This window comes from Orycteropus afer, unplaced genomic scaffold (genome assembly GCF_000298275.1).
Source record: "Orycteropus afer afer isolate SDZICR_OR568_19922 unplaced genomic scaffold, OryAfe1.0 scaffold00108, whole genome shotgun sequence".
NCBI lineage: Eukaryota > Metazoa > Chordata > Mammalia > Tubulidentata > Orycteropodidae > Orycteropus > Orycteropus afer.
In genome coordinates this window covers 1285804-1301900 of record NW_006921695.1, presented here as the reverse complement: position 1 = coordinate 1301900, position 16097 = coordinate 1285804, and the positions used below count along the sequence as shown (strand labels likewise).

General features: G+C 37.0%; 1 protein-coding gene across 1 annotated transcript in view; it reads left to right on the top strand.

The window, feature by feature from the left end:
- LOC103199254 (amyloid beta precursor protein) overlaps positions 1-16097 on the top strand; it is a 347436-nt gene that overhangs the window by 234568 nt on the left and 96771 nt on the right. The window contains exon 9 of the mRNA XM_007943494.2: positions 63-221. Within this exon, the coding sequence (XP_007941685.2) occupies positions 63-221 (159 nt within the window). The remainder of the gene's footprint in view (positions 1-62; positions 222-16097) is intronic.

The following is a 16097-nucleotide window of genomic DNA, read 5'->3' as shown; positions in this document are numbered from 1 at the left end:
CATGTGCTGCCTCATTCTACTTGTTTAGTTCCTGACTGATGTGTTTGTGTTTACAATGGCAGCATTTCCAAGAGAAAGTGGAGTCTCTGGAACAGGAAGCCGCCAATGAGAGACAGCAGCTGGTAGAGACGCACATGGCCAGAGTGGAAGCCATGCTCAATGACCGCCGCCGTCTGGCTCTAGAGAACTACATCACTGCCCTGCAGGCTGTTCCTCCACGGGTAGGTCAAGCTAAGGCCTCATTTTATGATTTACTTCTCAGTACAGACAGTGGAGTGGGAGACCTGGGCCTGAAGTCCATAAGAAAAGAACTAAAAGAAATACTGTCAGCACCGTTATTTACAGGTACAACTTCTGTCCATTGCATCTTGAAAATTGAAGGGTCATAGGACAGCTGCCTCCATGGACCATCTCAGAACTATAGACACATCTTTCCACAGAGAAGTCGGGTAGGCTTCCCAGGGAATACCTATGTTAATATTTTTGAAGTAGTGACGATTTGAAGAGTGGAAGTTGAGGAACACAGTATAGGAAAGCTAGGACTCTGAGAAGTAACCAAGGTCAGCACTCTTTCATGTAAGTGTTTTAACTGAGATCTAGAAAAGTTGAACCTTGGCTGACTTACCAGGGTTTTTAGTGGCCCACCAAGAACTAGAATTTGGATTTCCTGCTGACAGGGCAGAAGTCATATTTGTTGGGAAAACCCCTGGTCAGTCCCAATGTCTGCGGTGGGAAGGCTTATTTGTGGTGTTTAGTGATCAGTGCTTAGAAAAACTTACCAAGAAATGCAGGGGTAGATTTCCTCAATGATGCTCAGTGGTAGATTTTTTTTTTTTTTCCAAGATTTTTGTATCTTTTCTGACCTTTTTCTTTTCTAACTTTTTATTGTGATTTGGCTGAAATTTTACAAAGCAGATTCATATTACATTCAACAGTTCCTACATGTTTTGTGACACTGATTACATTTCCTGCAGTGTAACTGCTCTCTTCCCACTTCCTCTCTGTTGTTACCCTTCTCTTGTGTCCCTGGTGCCTATACATTCCTGCCTCTCTGCCTTTCTCCCTGTGCTCATACTGTGGTAGAATTTACTGTAAACATTCAGAGAGTATGTACATGTCTACTCATTGTATCTGTTATTGAGAGAGGATTTTGAAACTTGTAACTATAATTATGAATTATATATGTCTATTTCTCCTTGCGGTGCTATCAGTTTTTTCTTAGTGTATTTTGAAGCTCTGATATTATATGTGTAAATGTTCAGAGTTTGTCCTCTTTGATCCCTTTATTTATGAACTGATCTTCTTTATCTCTGTAATGGTCTCCCTTGAAATCTACTTTGTCCAATATTAATAATGCTGCTCCAGGTTTTTTTTTTAAATGAATGTTTATATAGTATATTGTCTTACTCTTGACCTATTTGTATTTATATATGAATTATATTTCATGCACATAGCATATACTTTATTTTTTTCATTGTAATTTGGGTGCAAGTTTACACAGCAAATTGATTTTCCATCCAACAATCCATACACATTCTATCTTGTGACATTTATTGCAATACCCACTCTGTAACAGCACTATTCCCACTTCTTCCTTGTGCCCACCCCTTCCCTTCCTCTTTCTTTCCCATCCCACTCCCACCTTCCTAGCTCTACCCCTGGGAAAATGCTGTCCTCTTGATCTCATATGCTTGTTTATTGTAATGAGTGCATAGCCTCCTGATATTACTGTTCATCTTTGGGCCTATCATTTGGCTGAAAGTTGAGTTATGGACTTTACATTCAGCTTCCGTTCTGAAGGGTGTCTAAGGGCCGTAATCTCATGGACTCTGCCAGTCTTCATCAGACCAGTAAGCCAAGTTTTTTTATGATTTTGAATTTTGTTCCATATTTTCTTGCACTCAATCTGGAACCTCCTATTGTGATTCCTTTCAGAGCAGTCAGCAGTGGTAGCTGGGCACCATCTATATCTACTGCTCTCAGGGTCATGGAGGCTGGGGTTCATGTAGTCCATTACTCCTTTGGACTAATTGTTTCCTTATGTCTTTGATTTTCTTCATTCTTCTTCTCTTCAGACAGAGAGAGACCAATAGTTGTACCTTAAATGGCCTCTCCCAAGCTTTTAAGACTCCGTTCACTAATAAACACAATAGAATGTAGAACATTGTCTTTGTGGACTATACTTTTAGTGGTGCAGAGTTTTTATAGTATGTCTTTAACTTTTAATAACTCTGTTATATCCTTTCACATGATATACTACTACACATATAGTCTCACTCACTGCCGTTGAGTGGGATCCAAGTCATAGCAACCCCTCCTTGGGTTTCTGAAACGGTATCATTACAGAAGTAGATTGCCCAATCTTCTTTCTAAGGAGTGGCTAGTGGGTTTGAACTGCCAGCCCTCTGGTTAGCAGTCAAATGCCTTAGGCACTACGCCACCAGAACTCCTCACACACAGTCTAAGAATCTTATAATACAGTATTTCCATTTCCTTTCTTCCCCCAGTGTTGGGGCTATTGTTGTCACACTTTATTCATACTACATTGTTAATATTTTTGTTTAAGCAGTCAATTATCTTTTCATGTGATTTAAATAATAAGAAAACAAATCTTAGATCTATATCTATATAGTTAACCATATCTGTTATTCTTCATCCTTTGTGTAGATTCATATTTCCTTCTGCTTGAGGACTTCCTTTAACATTTCTTATAGTGTGTATCTGCTGGTCATGAATTCTTTCAGATTTTTGCATATCCTAAAATGTCTTTACTTCACTTTCATTTTGAAGATGTTTTTGCTGATTCTAGAATTCTAGGTTAAGGTTTTTTTTTTTTTTCCTCCCAGTACTCACCTTTGTTTCTTAGTACATATGCATGTTTATCTGGCTGCTCTGAAGTGATTTTGAAATGGCTGCTATGAGTGATTTTGAGCAATTTGTTTATAATGTACCATGGTATAGTTTTCTTTATATGTCATGTTTTGAGGGTTCATTGAATGTCTTGGATCTACAGATTTGTAATCTTCATCAATTTTGGAAAACTTTTTGCTATTATGTGGAACATATTTTTCCTGACTACTCTCTTTTCTTTCCTTGAGGGTTAATTGTAAAATATAATTTAGACTATATGACATTGTCCCACAGCTCACTGAACCTATGTTCATATATTTACAGTCTTTTTCTCTTCAAATTCACTGATCTTTTTTTCTGCAATGTCTGTGCTATCATTTACCCATCTGCCTATTTTTCCTCTTACATACTGTAAGTTTCATTTCTGAAAGTTCGATTTATGTTTCCTTCTGCTATGTTGGTACATTATTTTTTGAACCAGTAGAATATATTTATAAAAGCTTTTAATACGTTTTTTGCCAAGTCTAATATCTGTGTCAATTTTGTGTTGATTTTAATTAATCAATTTATCTTCTTATTATGGATGTTATTTTCCTGTATCTTTTCATACTTAATAATTTTTTATTGGATGTCAGACATTGTGCATTTTACCTAGTTGAATGCTGGATATTTTTGCATGGCTACAAATATTTTTTAACTCTGTTCTGGAATGCAGTTATTTGAACACAGTTCAATTATTTTGAATTTTGCTTTCACAGTTTTTTAGGTGAGAATCTAAGTAAGCAGTTATCAGTCTATAGCAAATTATTCCCAAATTAGGGAAAGGTAAGACCTTTTTGAGTACTCTACCATGGATATTGCCATTTTCCAGGAGCAGGCACTGTTCCTGACCTTCTGTGAGCAACAGGCGCTGCTACCTGTCATCCTTCTGGGTAGTTCTTTCCCCAGGTTCTTTTTGTTTTTTTTTCAAATGCATGTGCGCGTCAGTACTCAGGTGCATTTTCAAGGGCTCTCTCAGTGCAGCTTTGTCCTGTCCTGGGCTACAAACTCTTGCTGCCTTAATCATCCCAGACTCTCTTGCCTGTCCTCAATTCAGGGAGTCCATCAGGCTCCATCTGTGTTCCCTTTCCTAGAGCTGCCACCTGGATACCCTCACGTAGTAAGTTTGAAAAATTATAGGACTCACTTCATTTATTTCCTGTGCCTCAGGGATCACTGTCCTTCATTTCCTGATGTCTGAAAAATTGCAACATGATACTATCTATTTTGTCCATTTCTGGTTGTTTCCATCATTACAGTAGATCTAGTCCCTGTTACTCCATGCAGGCTGGAAGCTGAAATCTGTATGTGTTATGTAACTAAACCAATAAGCCACCCACTTGCACTGATTCTCCTCACCATCTGGATTTTTCTTCTCTACTAAAATTACAGCACTGAATGTTGTGAGGAACCATCAAATAGTTTCTGGCACCCTTCCAGATAGTTAGATAGTATTGACCTTGTTTTGCCAATGACATCACTGAGACCTTAGGAGATTGAGTGGCTGGTCCTGAGTGACTCTACCAACAGGATAGAGAGTAGAACTCTGAATCACAGTTGTCCAGTGCAGTACCTTCTCACTGGACCACGCTTCTCTGAACAAAGAGTTTTTTGAGCAAGAATATGTGCATCTCATTTTCTATTTGGAAAAAATTCAATCCTAGCAAAGCCCTGCTCAGTAAAATTCTGTTGATATTCTTCTGCAGATAAAAAGTTCCTTGGTTCCTCTTTCATTCTAGAAAGCATGTTTTTGAGGCTGGGCTTCTTAGGATCATTTGCCAGAGCAGGCCATGGTGGTGAGTGTTGAGACCAGTATCTTAATAGCTGGCATTGAGTGAAATGCTCTCTGAAAAGTTCAGTCTCTGAAGTAGCATCTTTGCTAAAATGGTCTTTGACAAAGCTAAAAATAAATTTTGGGCTGAATGGAGTCTTTAACAAATGCACATTTAAAATCTTTGAGTTTAGTCTCATCAGCTGTAACAGGAAAGACAAGGATAGTGGTTGCCAGAGTTGGATGTTTTATCAAAGGAGATAAATTTAGATTGGTCATAATGGTGGTTATTGTGGGCCTTTTGATCACTTCATATGGAATTGGACCTCATGTTTATTTGAAATAAAAATAAAAAGCCATATTAGAAAGAACATTTCACTGTCAGATTGCTGTTGAATTCTTACCTCAGAAACACATAAAACTCTCACATGCAATAAAAAATGGAGCTGGGTGTCAAAGGCATGCAATATTTGGGTATTACCTGCCATTTTTATTATTTGCCATATTTGTCTGAGTGCTTTATTTAAATTTCAACATATGACTGGACATGACACTTAGCTCTGCAGTTTGGAATATGCCAGAAAATTCTAAACTTCTTTCTGAGGACTTGCTTTTCAAAGAAATAGATAAAAAGCTAATCAGGTATTATCTATGGAAACTCACACCTTGTAATTGGAGCCATAAATAAATACTTCTAATACTGTAGGTAGTGACTAGAAAATACAAAATGTTCAGTAAATATTAGTTGAATGTAAATAAGTTATTAGGAGTGTTTTGGTATTTCTGTATTTTATAGATATTACCATTAACAGAATAATTATTTTACTAATCTAACCAAATTCTACCATAGAGTTTCAGACTTGCCACACACTCTTCTTGAACCTCAGGTTTAATCCATCTTTTAAACCTAAAGTTCAAAGACTTATAACATTTTATTTCTGTTTAGCTAGAATTCTTTTTCTGCTATGAATTTTATTTTATAAATGCACATGTGTCTTGGCAATCTAGTGCTACTAGAACAGAAGTACCACAAGTCAGTAGCTTTAACAAACAAAAATATATTTTCTTACAGTTGAGGAAGCCAGAAGTCTAAATTCAGGGCACTGGCTTTGAGAGAAGGCTTTCGGTATTGGCTCTGGAGAAACCTTCTCTTCTGAGCTTTTGTTCCTGGGCAATCTTCATGCAACTTTTCATCTCTCTCCCTCACCTCTATGTATATTCCCTGTATCTACGTGTATTTATCTCTTGTATCTCAAAAGAGATGGAATTAATATTCACCCTACACTAATTCTGTTTCATTAACATAACAAAACTCATTCCCAAATGAGATTGTAATGATAAATATAGAGACTTACAACAGAGACTTTGTGGGGAATACAATTCAGTCCATAACACCATGTCTACATGTGTTTTATTTTCACAATTCCCTTTGTAATCAATTTTGTACCTCTGTTGTTGTTAGGTGCTGTTGAGTTAGCTCCAACTCATAGTGACCCTATGTACAATAGAACAAAATACTACCCAATCCTGCACCAACTTCACAATCCTTACTATACCTGATCCCACTGTTCCAGCACCTGTGTCAATCCATCTTGTTGAGGGCCTTCCCCTTTTTCGCTGCCCTTCTACCTTGCCAAGCATGATATCCTTCTCCAGGAAATGGTCCCTTCTAACAACATGACCAAAGTAGGTAAAATGAAGTCTGACCATTCTCACTTCCAAGGAGCACTCTGGGTGCACTTCTTTCAGGATAGATTTGTTAGTTCTTCTGGCAGTCCATAATACTTCCAGTATTCTTCGCCAAAAGTGTCAACTCTTTGGTATTCATTGTCCAGCTTTCACGTGCATATGAGGCTATTGAAAATACCATCGGTTCAGTTTGGTGCATCTTAGTCTACAAAGAGATATCTTTGTTCTTCAGCACTTTGAAGAGGTCTTTTCAAAGATTTGCAATATGTTGTCTGATTTCTGGACTGTTGCTTCCACTGATGTTGATTGTGCAATCAAGTAATATGAAATCTTTTCTCCATTTATTGTGAGACTGCTTATTGGTCCAGTTGTAAGGATTTTCATTTACTTTATGTTGAGTTGTAATCCATACTACAGACTGAATTATTTAATCTTCAGCAGTAAATGCTTCGAGTCATTTTCACTTTTGGCAAACAAGGTTGTGTCATCAGCATATTGTGGGTTGTTAATGAGCCTTCCTCCAATCCTGATGCAGCATTCTTGTTCATATAGCTCAGCTTCTTGGATCATATGCTCAGCATACAGATTGAATAAATATGGTGAAAGGATACAACCCTGACACACTCCCTTCCTGATTTTAAACCATGCCAGTATCCCCTTGTTCTGTTTGAATGACAGCCTCCTGGTCTGTGTACAGGTTTCTCATGAGCACAATTAAGTGTTCTGGAATTATTATTCTCCTCAGTGTTACCCATAATTTGTTGTGATCCACACAATCAAATGCTTTGGCATAGTCAATAAAACACTAGTAAATATCTTTCTGGTATTCTTTGCTTTGAGCCAAGATCCATCTGACATCAGCAATGATATCCCTCATTCCACATCCTCTTCTGAATCCAGCTTGCATTTCTGGAAGTTCTCTGTCAATACACTGCTACAACCGTTTTTGAATTATCTTCAGCAGGAAGATACTTGTGTGTCATATTAATGATATTGTACAATAATTTCCACATTCTGTGGGATCACCTTTTTTTGGAATGGGTACAAATATGGATCTCTTCCAGTCAGTTGGCCAGGTAGCTATCTTGCAAATCTCTTGGCATAGCCAAGTGAGTGCCTCCAGCACAGCATCCATTTGTTTAAACACCTCAATGGGCATTCTGTCATTTCCTGGAGCCTTGTTTTTCATCAATTCATTCAGTGCAGCTTTACCTTCTTCCTTTGATACCATTGGTTCTTGATTATATACCACCTCCTGAAATGGATGAGCATCAACCAATTATATGGACTGTGTATTCCTTCCATCTCCTTTTGATGTTTCCTGCATCATTCATTATTTTGCCTATAGAATCTTTCAATATTGCAACTCAAGGCTTGAATTTTCCTTCACGTCTTTCAACTTGAGAATTACTGAGCATGTTCTTCCTTTCAGTTTTCTAACTCCAGGTCTTTGCACATTTCATTATAATAGTTGATTTTGTCCTCTCAAGCTGCTCTTTGGAATCTTCTGTTCAGCTCTTTTATCTTGTCATTTCTTCCATTTACTTTAACTACTGTCCATTCAAGAAAAAGTTTCAGAGTGTCATCTGACATCCATTTTGGTCTTTTCTTCCTTTCCTGTCTTTTTTTAATGACCTTTTGCTTTATTCATGCATGATGTTCTTGATGTCATCCCACTATTCATCTGGTTTTCGGTCGCTGGTGTTCAGTGCATCAAATCTGTTCTTCAGATGGTCTCCAAATTCAGGTGGGGTATAATCAAAGTCATATTTTGGCTCTCCAGACTTACTATGTAATATCCAGTGTCATTTCTATCACCAAAGCCATGTTTTTCAACTACTGGTGATTCTTCTTTGTTTCCAACTTTCCCATTCCAATTACTAGTAATAAGCAACACGTCTTGATTTCATGTTTGGTCAATTTCAGACTGCAGAAGTTGGTAAATTTCAATTTCCTTTGCTTTGGCTTTGGTGGTTGGTGCATTTATTTGAATAATAATAGTATTAACTTGTCTTCCTTGGAGGTGTATGGCTATTATCCTGTCACTGACTGCATTGTACTTCAAGATAGATCTTGAAACATTCTTTGTGAGGATGAATGTCATGCCATTTCTCTTCAATTTGTCATTCCTGGCATACTAGATCATATGATTGTCTAATTCAGAATGGCCAAAACCAGTCCATTTTAGCTCACTAAAACCTAGAATATTGCTCTTTATGCATTTCATTTCATTTTTGACAACTTCCAATTTTTCTAGGTTCATACTTCTTACATTCCATGTTCTGATTATTAATGGATATTTGCAGCTGTTTCTTCCCATTTTGAGTCATGCTACATCAGCAAATGGAGGTCCCTAAAGCTTTACTCCATCCACATCATTAAGGTTTATTCTACTTTGAAGAGGCAGCTCTTCCCCCAGTTGTATTTTGAGTGACTTCCAACCTGATGGGCACATCTTCCAGTAATGTATCAGACAGTGTTTCATTGCTATTCATAACATTTTCACTGGCCAGTTCTTTGAGAAGTGGATGTCTTCTTCCTTCTTCTGAGTCTGTCTTAGTCTAGAACCTCTATTGATATACTTGTCCACCATGGGTGACCCTGCTGCTATTTGAAATACCAGTGGCATAGCCTCCAGCATCATAGCAAAACACAAACCACCACAGTATGACAAACTGATAGATATATGTGCCTGTAGGCTGATACTTATAATGAATGACCAGCCTAAAAGTACATTGGTTTGACTCTAATTTGGAATCATGTATATATAGACATATACACATACTTTTTTTGTTGTTTTCTTTTAGTTGAAATAAATACTTCAAATACCTGTGGTTAAAACAGTTGAATTTCCTTCAGGAAATAAAAAAATACAATAAAATCAGTCTTTTTATTCGAGACTTTTACTCACCTCTTACTCTGTTCAGTGCTAATAGTTCTGAAGACCAGTCTATCAGTGTTTTCACTTCCTTAAAAGTGTTCAGGGGAGTCAACCACAGGACACTTTTAAAAGAACTAACAGATCTGTCCTGGAGGAAGTGCACCCGAAATGCTCCTTGGATGCGAGAATGGCCAGACTTTGTCTTACCTACTTTGGTCATGTTGTCAGAATGGACTATTCCCTGGAGAAGGATGTCATGCTTGGTAGGGTGGAGGGTTGACGAAAGAGGGGAAGGCCTTCAACAAGATGGATTGACATGGTGGCTGCGATGATGGACTCAATTATAGCAGGGATCATGGAGCTGGCGCGGGATCGGGCAGTGTTTCGTTCTGCTGTGCATGGGGTCGCTATGAGTCCGAAATGACTCAACAGCACCTAACAACAACAAAAACAACAACAAAAGTATTCAGAAAAGTTAATTTCTCCTCCAGTGCTACATCTCACACAGTTAACTTCCATCATTGGAGGCCTTTGAGGTACCAAAGCTAAGGACTAATAGAGTTAAATTATTTGTGTTTATTAACCAGTTTTCAACAATTATGTGCTTCCTGATTTTTACTTGGTCAGAGCTCAGATTCAAGCTGTTCATAGCCACATGAAATAATGAGCTCAATAGTATCCAAGTCCTCTTGTCACTGTAAGCGTCTCTCTCTCTTTCATAGATGGAGAGAACGGGACTGCCAATTCAACATTCTCTGTAGTGTGAGGAGAAATTAACCTTAATGTGAGATCCTGTATAGTTAAATCAAAGGCTAAGTAGGGGTTTCTGCTTAAAATAAACTTTCAGTTATAGGCCCAGGTCTAGAAAACTTAGAAGTCCCTCATTGGTAAGAATTAAGATGCTTTAAAATGAGAAATAAGTATGCAATCCTTTTTTGTAATAAAAACCAAAAAAAAAACAAACTAACTGCTGTCACGTCTATCCAACTCATAGCTACCCCTTCTTGGGTTTCCACGGTGGTATCTCTACACAGGTAGATTGCCCAATCTTCCTTCTGAGGAGCGACTGGTGGGTTTGAACCGTTAGCCTTCTGGTTAGCAGTCAAATGCTGTAGGCATTTCAGATTACAGATGTTTTGTTTCAGTCTTCTGTTAGGCAGCACCATTTGTATGATCCTGGCTTTAACAGCTTTTATTTATTTCTGATTGGAAGTGAAAATTAGAAAGCATTTTCTTTTCACTTTTATTATTTTAGTTTTTTTTCCCTCAACTAAAAAATTTTATGGATAAAATTCACATAACTTAAAAATAACTATTTTAATAAAAAACATTTTCATATATACCTGCTGTCTATCTGGCCAAGAGTATTTTGTGTTTTGCTTTTTCCCAGTGTATCTTAACTGCAATCATTCTAAAATTTATTTAATGTTTCTGTGTGCTGCTGTACATTTAGGCCTTCAGTATTTAAATGAACAAACAATGTTGGCATTTTCTGCAGCACTAACATTTTTCCCTTTCTCATTGCTGAGTAGTTTAGCCTCATTTTAAATTTTACTGAGATCTTGGAAAATTTCTTCATAGAATTCATTGTTGGCACATTAATGTAATGATGTTATGATTTTTAACTAAGGAGAATGGCTTTGTCACTAAGTTGAGATTTTACCCAAAGTAATTTGGTAAATTCTAGCAACAGGGCAATAAATGCTAAATAAGTGAGAGAAATCATTGAGGGGAAAATTCGCAACAATTAGTGGGTGTTTTGTGGGACCAGATGTCATGAGGAGGTTCCAACTATATTAATCATTGACCTTGAATGTTGAATCCATGGCAGTTTTGGTGTAACTTAACTTTTCTACATTCAAAAAAGGAAATTGAACTGCTAAGCCCAGCTATTTTAGTTTTTATGTGACCATTAAGTGCCCTTCTCCCCACAATCTCCCCACAATCGTTTTGTACTGTTTCTTTTTGGATGCAAAAGAAATATGAAGCATTTTATAGAAGATAGACTATATCACCAAGGTAAATATGGTACATTCATACCTCAGTATAATAGAGGATAAAGCCCCCCTGTCATTGAGTTGATTCTGACTCAGGGTGATCCTGTGTGTGTCACTGAGTGTGTCAGTGAACAATAGTGTTTTTGATGGTTTATTTTTTCAGAATTTAATCTACGGGCCTTTCTTCTGAGGCTCCTTTGGCTACACTCAAATTTCCAATCTTTTGCATAGCAGCTGAGCCCCATCTAAGGACTCCTATAATAGATGTTGAAAATCATTTGCTGCATTCCTCATAAATGAAGGCATTGGGAGAGAGGAATACCAAGATATTTAAGGCATTCTACCCTCAAATTTTAAATATAACCAAAATTTTGCAAAGGTAATCAGAATATAAGGCGCTCTAGTGGTGCAGTTGTTAAAAACTTAAAAAATTGGCAATTTGAACCCACCAGCTACTCTGTAGGATAAAGATATGCAGCCTTGGAAACCCATGTGTCAGTTCTACTATGTCCTATAGGGTCACACTGAGTGAGAATACAACTTAATGTCAAGGTTTTTGGGTTTTTTTTTTAAATCAATATGTAGTTAAAAGTTAAAGACTGTTGGGTTAAAAAACATCTTTTAGAAATGCAAATAATTACCCTATACTTTATTCATTTATTCATTTATTTTTAGCTGATGTTTGTATAAATTAGAGGGGACTCATGAGAGAGCTTTTAAGGACAGACTCAGTAAAAACACCTGGCAGAAAAATGAGAGAATTAGCATTTATTGAAAAAAATCTTATAAACTATGATGAATAGTTCCCATACTATTTTAGTAAAGCCTCTAGGTATTACATCCTTACTTTGCTATAAATCTTTACCACATTCGATACAGATCTTGCTAAAGACCAATAAGAACTATGTAACTGAAGACTCTTGCATTTCCTGTTTTTAATTTAATTAAATTAAAAAGAAAATTCAGAAGTGTATAGGAAGGGCATTAGCATGAAAGCCGTCCTGTGCCTCTAAGACCATATTCATCACGAAGTTTCTCTCCACACCGAGCTCCACTTCAAAATGCCTTCAGATTGAAATAGCTGTTCATTGGATGCCATCAAAACATATATAGTGCTGGAGTGCTGTAATTTGTTCCAACAAAGGCTACATATACATATTTATATGTTAATGCATGTTCATGTCATTACTGAAAAAGGAAATCCATTTGGAAAAAGATAATTAAGGATTTTTGTTTTGGTTTGGTTTGGTTTAGACAAATGAGTAACACATTATTAAAATTCCAGTGGCTATTCATCTGCCTAGGATTACAGAATCTCCCTTAGCAAAAAGATGATGGCAAAAGATCCTCCCCCTAGAAATATATGCACACACATGCAAAAATTTGCATCCATTTCAGGGGGTTGACGTGGTCTGTGAAGTTTAGTCATGAATCCCAGTTAAAAGATCTAAGGTTATGTCATAATGTTTACAAGCTTTATCTTGAGTTTCCTTATATAAATGCTTTCAAATCACCAAAAGCCCATGAAATTTCTATTAAGTCCAGGCACTCTGTTTGGGTGAAGGTGGGAAGAAAGTGAAATTCAAAGAAATATGTAAATATGCACACTCAAACATTTTAACAAATTACAGGCTATATGAAGTAAGAATTCCAGCATCCAAGTATGAATATGCCAAGTTGCATTGTATTGCTATGAACTATCTTAAGAAGTTGAGACTATGTCACAGTATGGCATTTGTTAGATGATCAGATCACTTGTCAAAACTTTGCAAGCGTTTAGTCCTTTAAAACATCTTTTGTTTATCATTTCTTCTGCAACACTGTGGGCTTTGCCTTCTAGGTAGCATTTATAATACTGTGCACTGTTCTCAAAAGTTCATCCCAGTTTCACTGCTTGACTAAACAAGAACTGAAGATCTATAAGTTCAAACAGTTTACCCTCTTCACTCTCAGGTAAACATGGTTAGCTCTGTATCACTGTATGCTAAAGTTTGTCCAGATGCATAAATAACTTATTTTATAGTGGGTTGAGTCAGGTCCTAAATTTTAGTTCCATTTGCTGTCTTCACTTATTTATAGCTGTGGTCGATGAAGCAAAATAAATTATTCACAAGAACTATCAAAATAGTCCAGGGGAAAAAAAATTAGAAAAGCTATCAGATTTGTTAAAAGGTCATTCATTTGCAAGTGAACAAGATTAAAATCTCATATTTTCTGTATTTTATACTAGAATTTAATCACCTGTCTTTAATTCCAAGATGTATAACCTATATAAACTTTCTATATAAACTGCAACTAGGAAAAAGCCATCTGTAAATTCTGGTTAAAATTTTTCCTTTATTTCTTAGCTTCTGTTAGTAATAATCTGGAAAACAAAAGAACTCATTGAAGGGTGACATGAGATTGTGAAGTAGGAAGAAGTCTTTGTCCCTCTGAGAGGAGAAAAATTTTTGAGTAAACTTTAGGAGAGGCTTAGAGATAGAATTATATTTAAAGGTGAGAAACAGGAATATTGGAAAGGGGACAATGGGAGATGGCTTCATTTTCTCCTAGTAGTTTTTGTTAGCTGCCTCTGTGTTCACTCTAACTCATGACAGCCTTATGTATAACAAAATTAAACATTCCCAGCCCTGTGCCACATTCCCGATTGTTGGTATGCATAAGTCCATTGTGGCTGTTGTGTAGTGTCTTCCAACACAGGAGGCTTATCTTCCACCATTATATGGAACAGTCTTCTATTGTGATCCATAAGGTTTTTCCTGGATACTTTTCAGAAGTAGATTGCCAGGCCTTTCTTCCTAATCTGTTTTAATCTGGAAGCTCCACTGAAACCTGTCCATTATGGGTACCCTGCTGGAATTTGAAATACTAATGACATACCTTCCACCATCATTGCAACATACAAGCCACCACAATACAACAAACTGAAAGGCAGGTGGTATATTTTATAGGAGAGCCAAAGCAGTAAATTTTGTACACTGAGAAGGAATGAATGAGCTCCAGTGGCACTGTGGTTAAAGCATTGGGTGGCTAACCAAAAGGTCAGGGGTTTGAACCCACCAGCCACTCCACTAGAAAAAGATGAAGCAGTCCATTTCTGTGAAGATTTACAGCCTTGGAAAACCTATGGGGCAGTTCTGCTCTGTCCTATAGCATAGCTGTGAGTCTGAATTGACTCAATGGTAGTAGGTTAAGTTTTTTAGTTTTTTGGGGAGGGGAAAGAATGTCAGAGCAACTCCTTGACCATGTGCTGAGTTTTTACTTTAGTAGTATGATCTCAGGGGATTAAAAAGGGTTAATCATCTAATATTTGTCCAATCTAAACCAGACTCATTTTCTAAACATAGAAACCACTGCTTCAATGGTGTAGGGGGTGAAAATGTGCTACTACTTTTGCTCCCAAGAGTTCTGTTTCAACTTGGTATAGGATGTTCATTTGCCACCTTGTGGGTAGGTGCTCTTGAGTCGGTTTCAACTCATAGAGACCCTATGGATTCAAATAAAGTGAAATTCTTGACAGCTTCAATCTTTTCTCCATTTATTGTGATGTTACTTACTGTTCCAGCTGTGAAGGTTTTTGTTTTATTATATGAAGTATAATCCATACTGAAGGCTGTAGTCTTTGATCTTCATCAGTAAGTGCTTTAAGGCCTCTTCACTTTGCCTTCTTGAAATCATTTTAACTACAAAAAGAGTTCATGTGCTTCCTGAAGAAAGGAATATGGATAGGTTTCATTGTGGATTTTAAAAATTTAGCCCAGCTCCTACATTTAGAGAATAAAAAGGTGACCCAGAGTTTTGCATGGAAGCTTCCCAAATGTTTTTAGGTGTTTTTTTGTTTGTTTGTTTTTTTGTTTTTTTCTCTCCCAGTTGTCCTTAATTGTTTTACTTTTTAACCTCTTACAACAATGAGGGTGCATGTGAATTTCTGAGGGCAAAATGGGAAAATCAACACAACTGAGACCTTCTCAATCACAGAGAGGTTTAACTGCCCTGAATGTTTTTTTTATACCTCTACACAGAGGATTCTGTACATTTTACTTTATACACTGAAAGTTTCTCGAAATCTGAGGTGGAGGATTGTGCAAATAATGGACCTGAACCTATTGTTGAAAATAGGAGAGAATTGCTTTTACTTGGTAGATGATTAACTTTCCCAGCCACAGGGTTGGAAACTGCTAAAGTATAATTTAGAACTCTAGAAGGTTTTTTGAATAGGTCGCTTGTGACCTGGAAGGATTGAGGTGCCCCATAGAGCAAGCCATTTACTTTCTTCTTCTTGGCAAGATTACACTCAGGGCTTTTAAAAACTCATGACAGGAAATGGTTCAAGGCTCACCCTCTATTATGATAAGGTGCCAGATTTCTGACACAAGCATAAAACTACAGAGTTGGGCAATGGGTGTAAGTAGTTATGTTTTAAGATAGTTTCTACATGAAATGTCAAGTTAAAAGCTACATATTCAGATGTGATTGGCACGAGTCAACCCTGTCAATCCTTTGTCTGACAGAGTCAGTCAAATCTCTATAATTCTTACCAAGTCCTAGGAACACCAAATTTGAGAAACTGTGTAAAAGGACCAAGTGAAAAAGGCTATACAGCTGAGAAATGGGGGAAATAATAAAAATACATTACCTTTTATAGGGAAAGTCCATGAAACTTCCTTTAAAATTACCTATGTCAACCTGATATCATATCACAATCCATAAGAATATAAGCTATGGCATGTTTTGAGAGAAATGGAATGGATCCTCTTGTTAAGATTAGTTTATAGGTACCACACCAGTAGCTATAGCATCAACTCTGACTCATGACGACCCCATGTGTGTCAGAATAGAAGTAACGATCCGTAGGGTTTTCAGTGTCTGA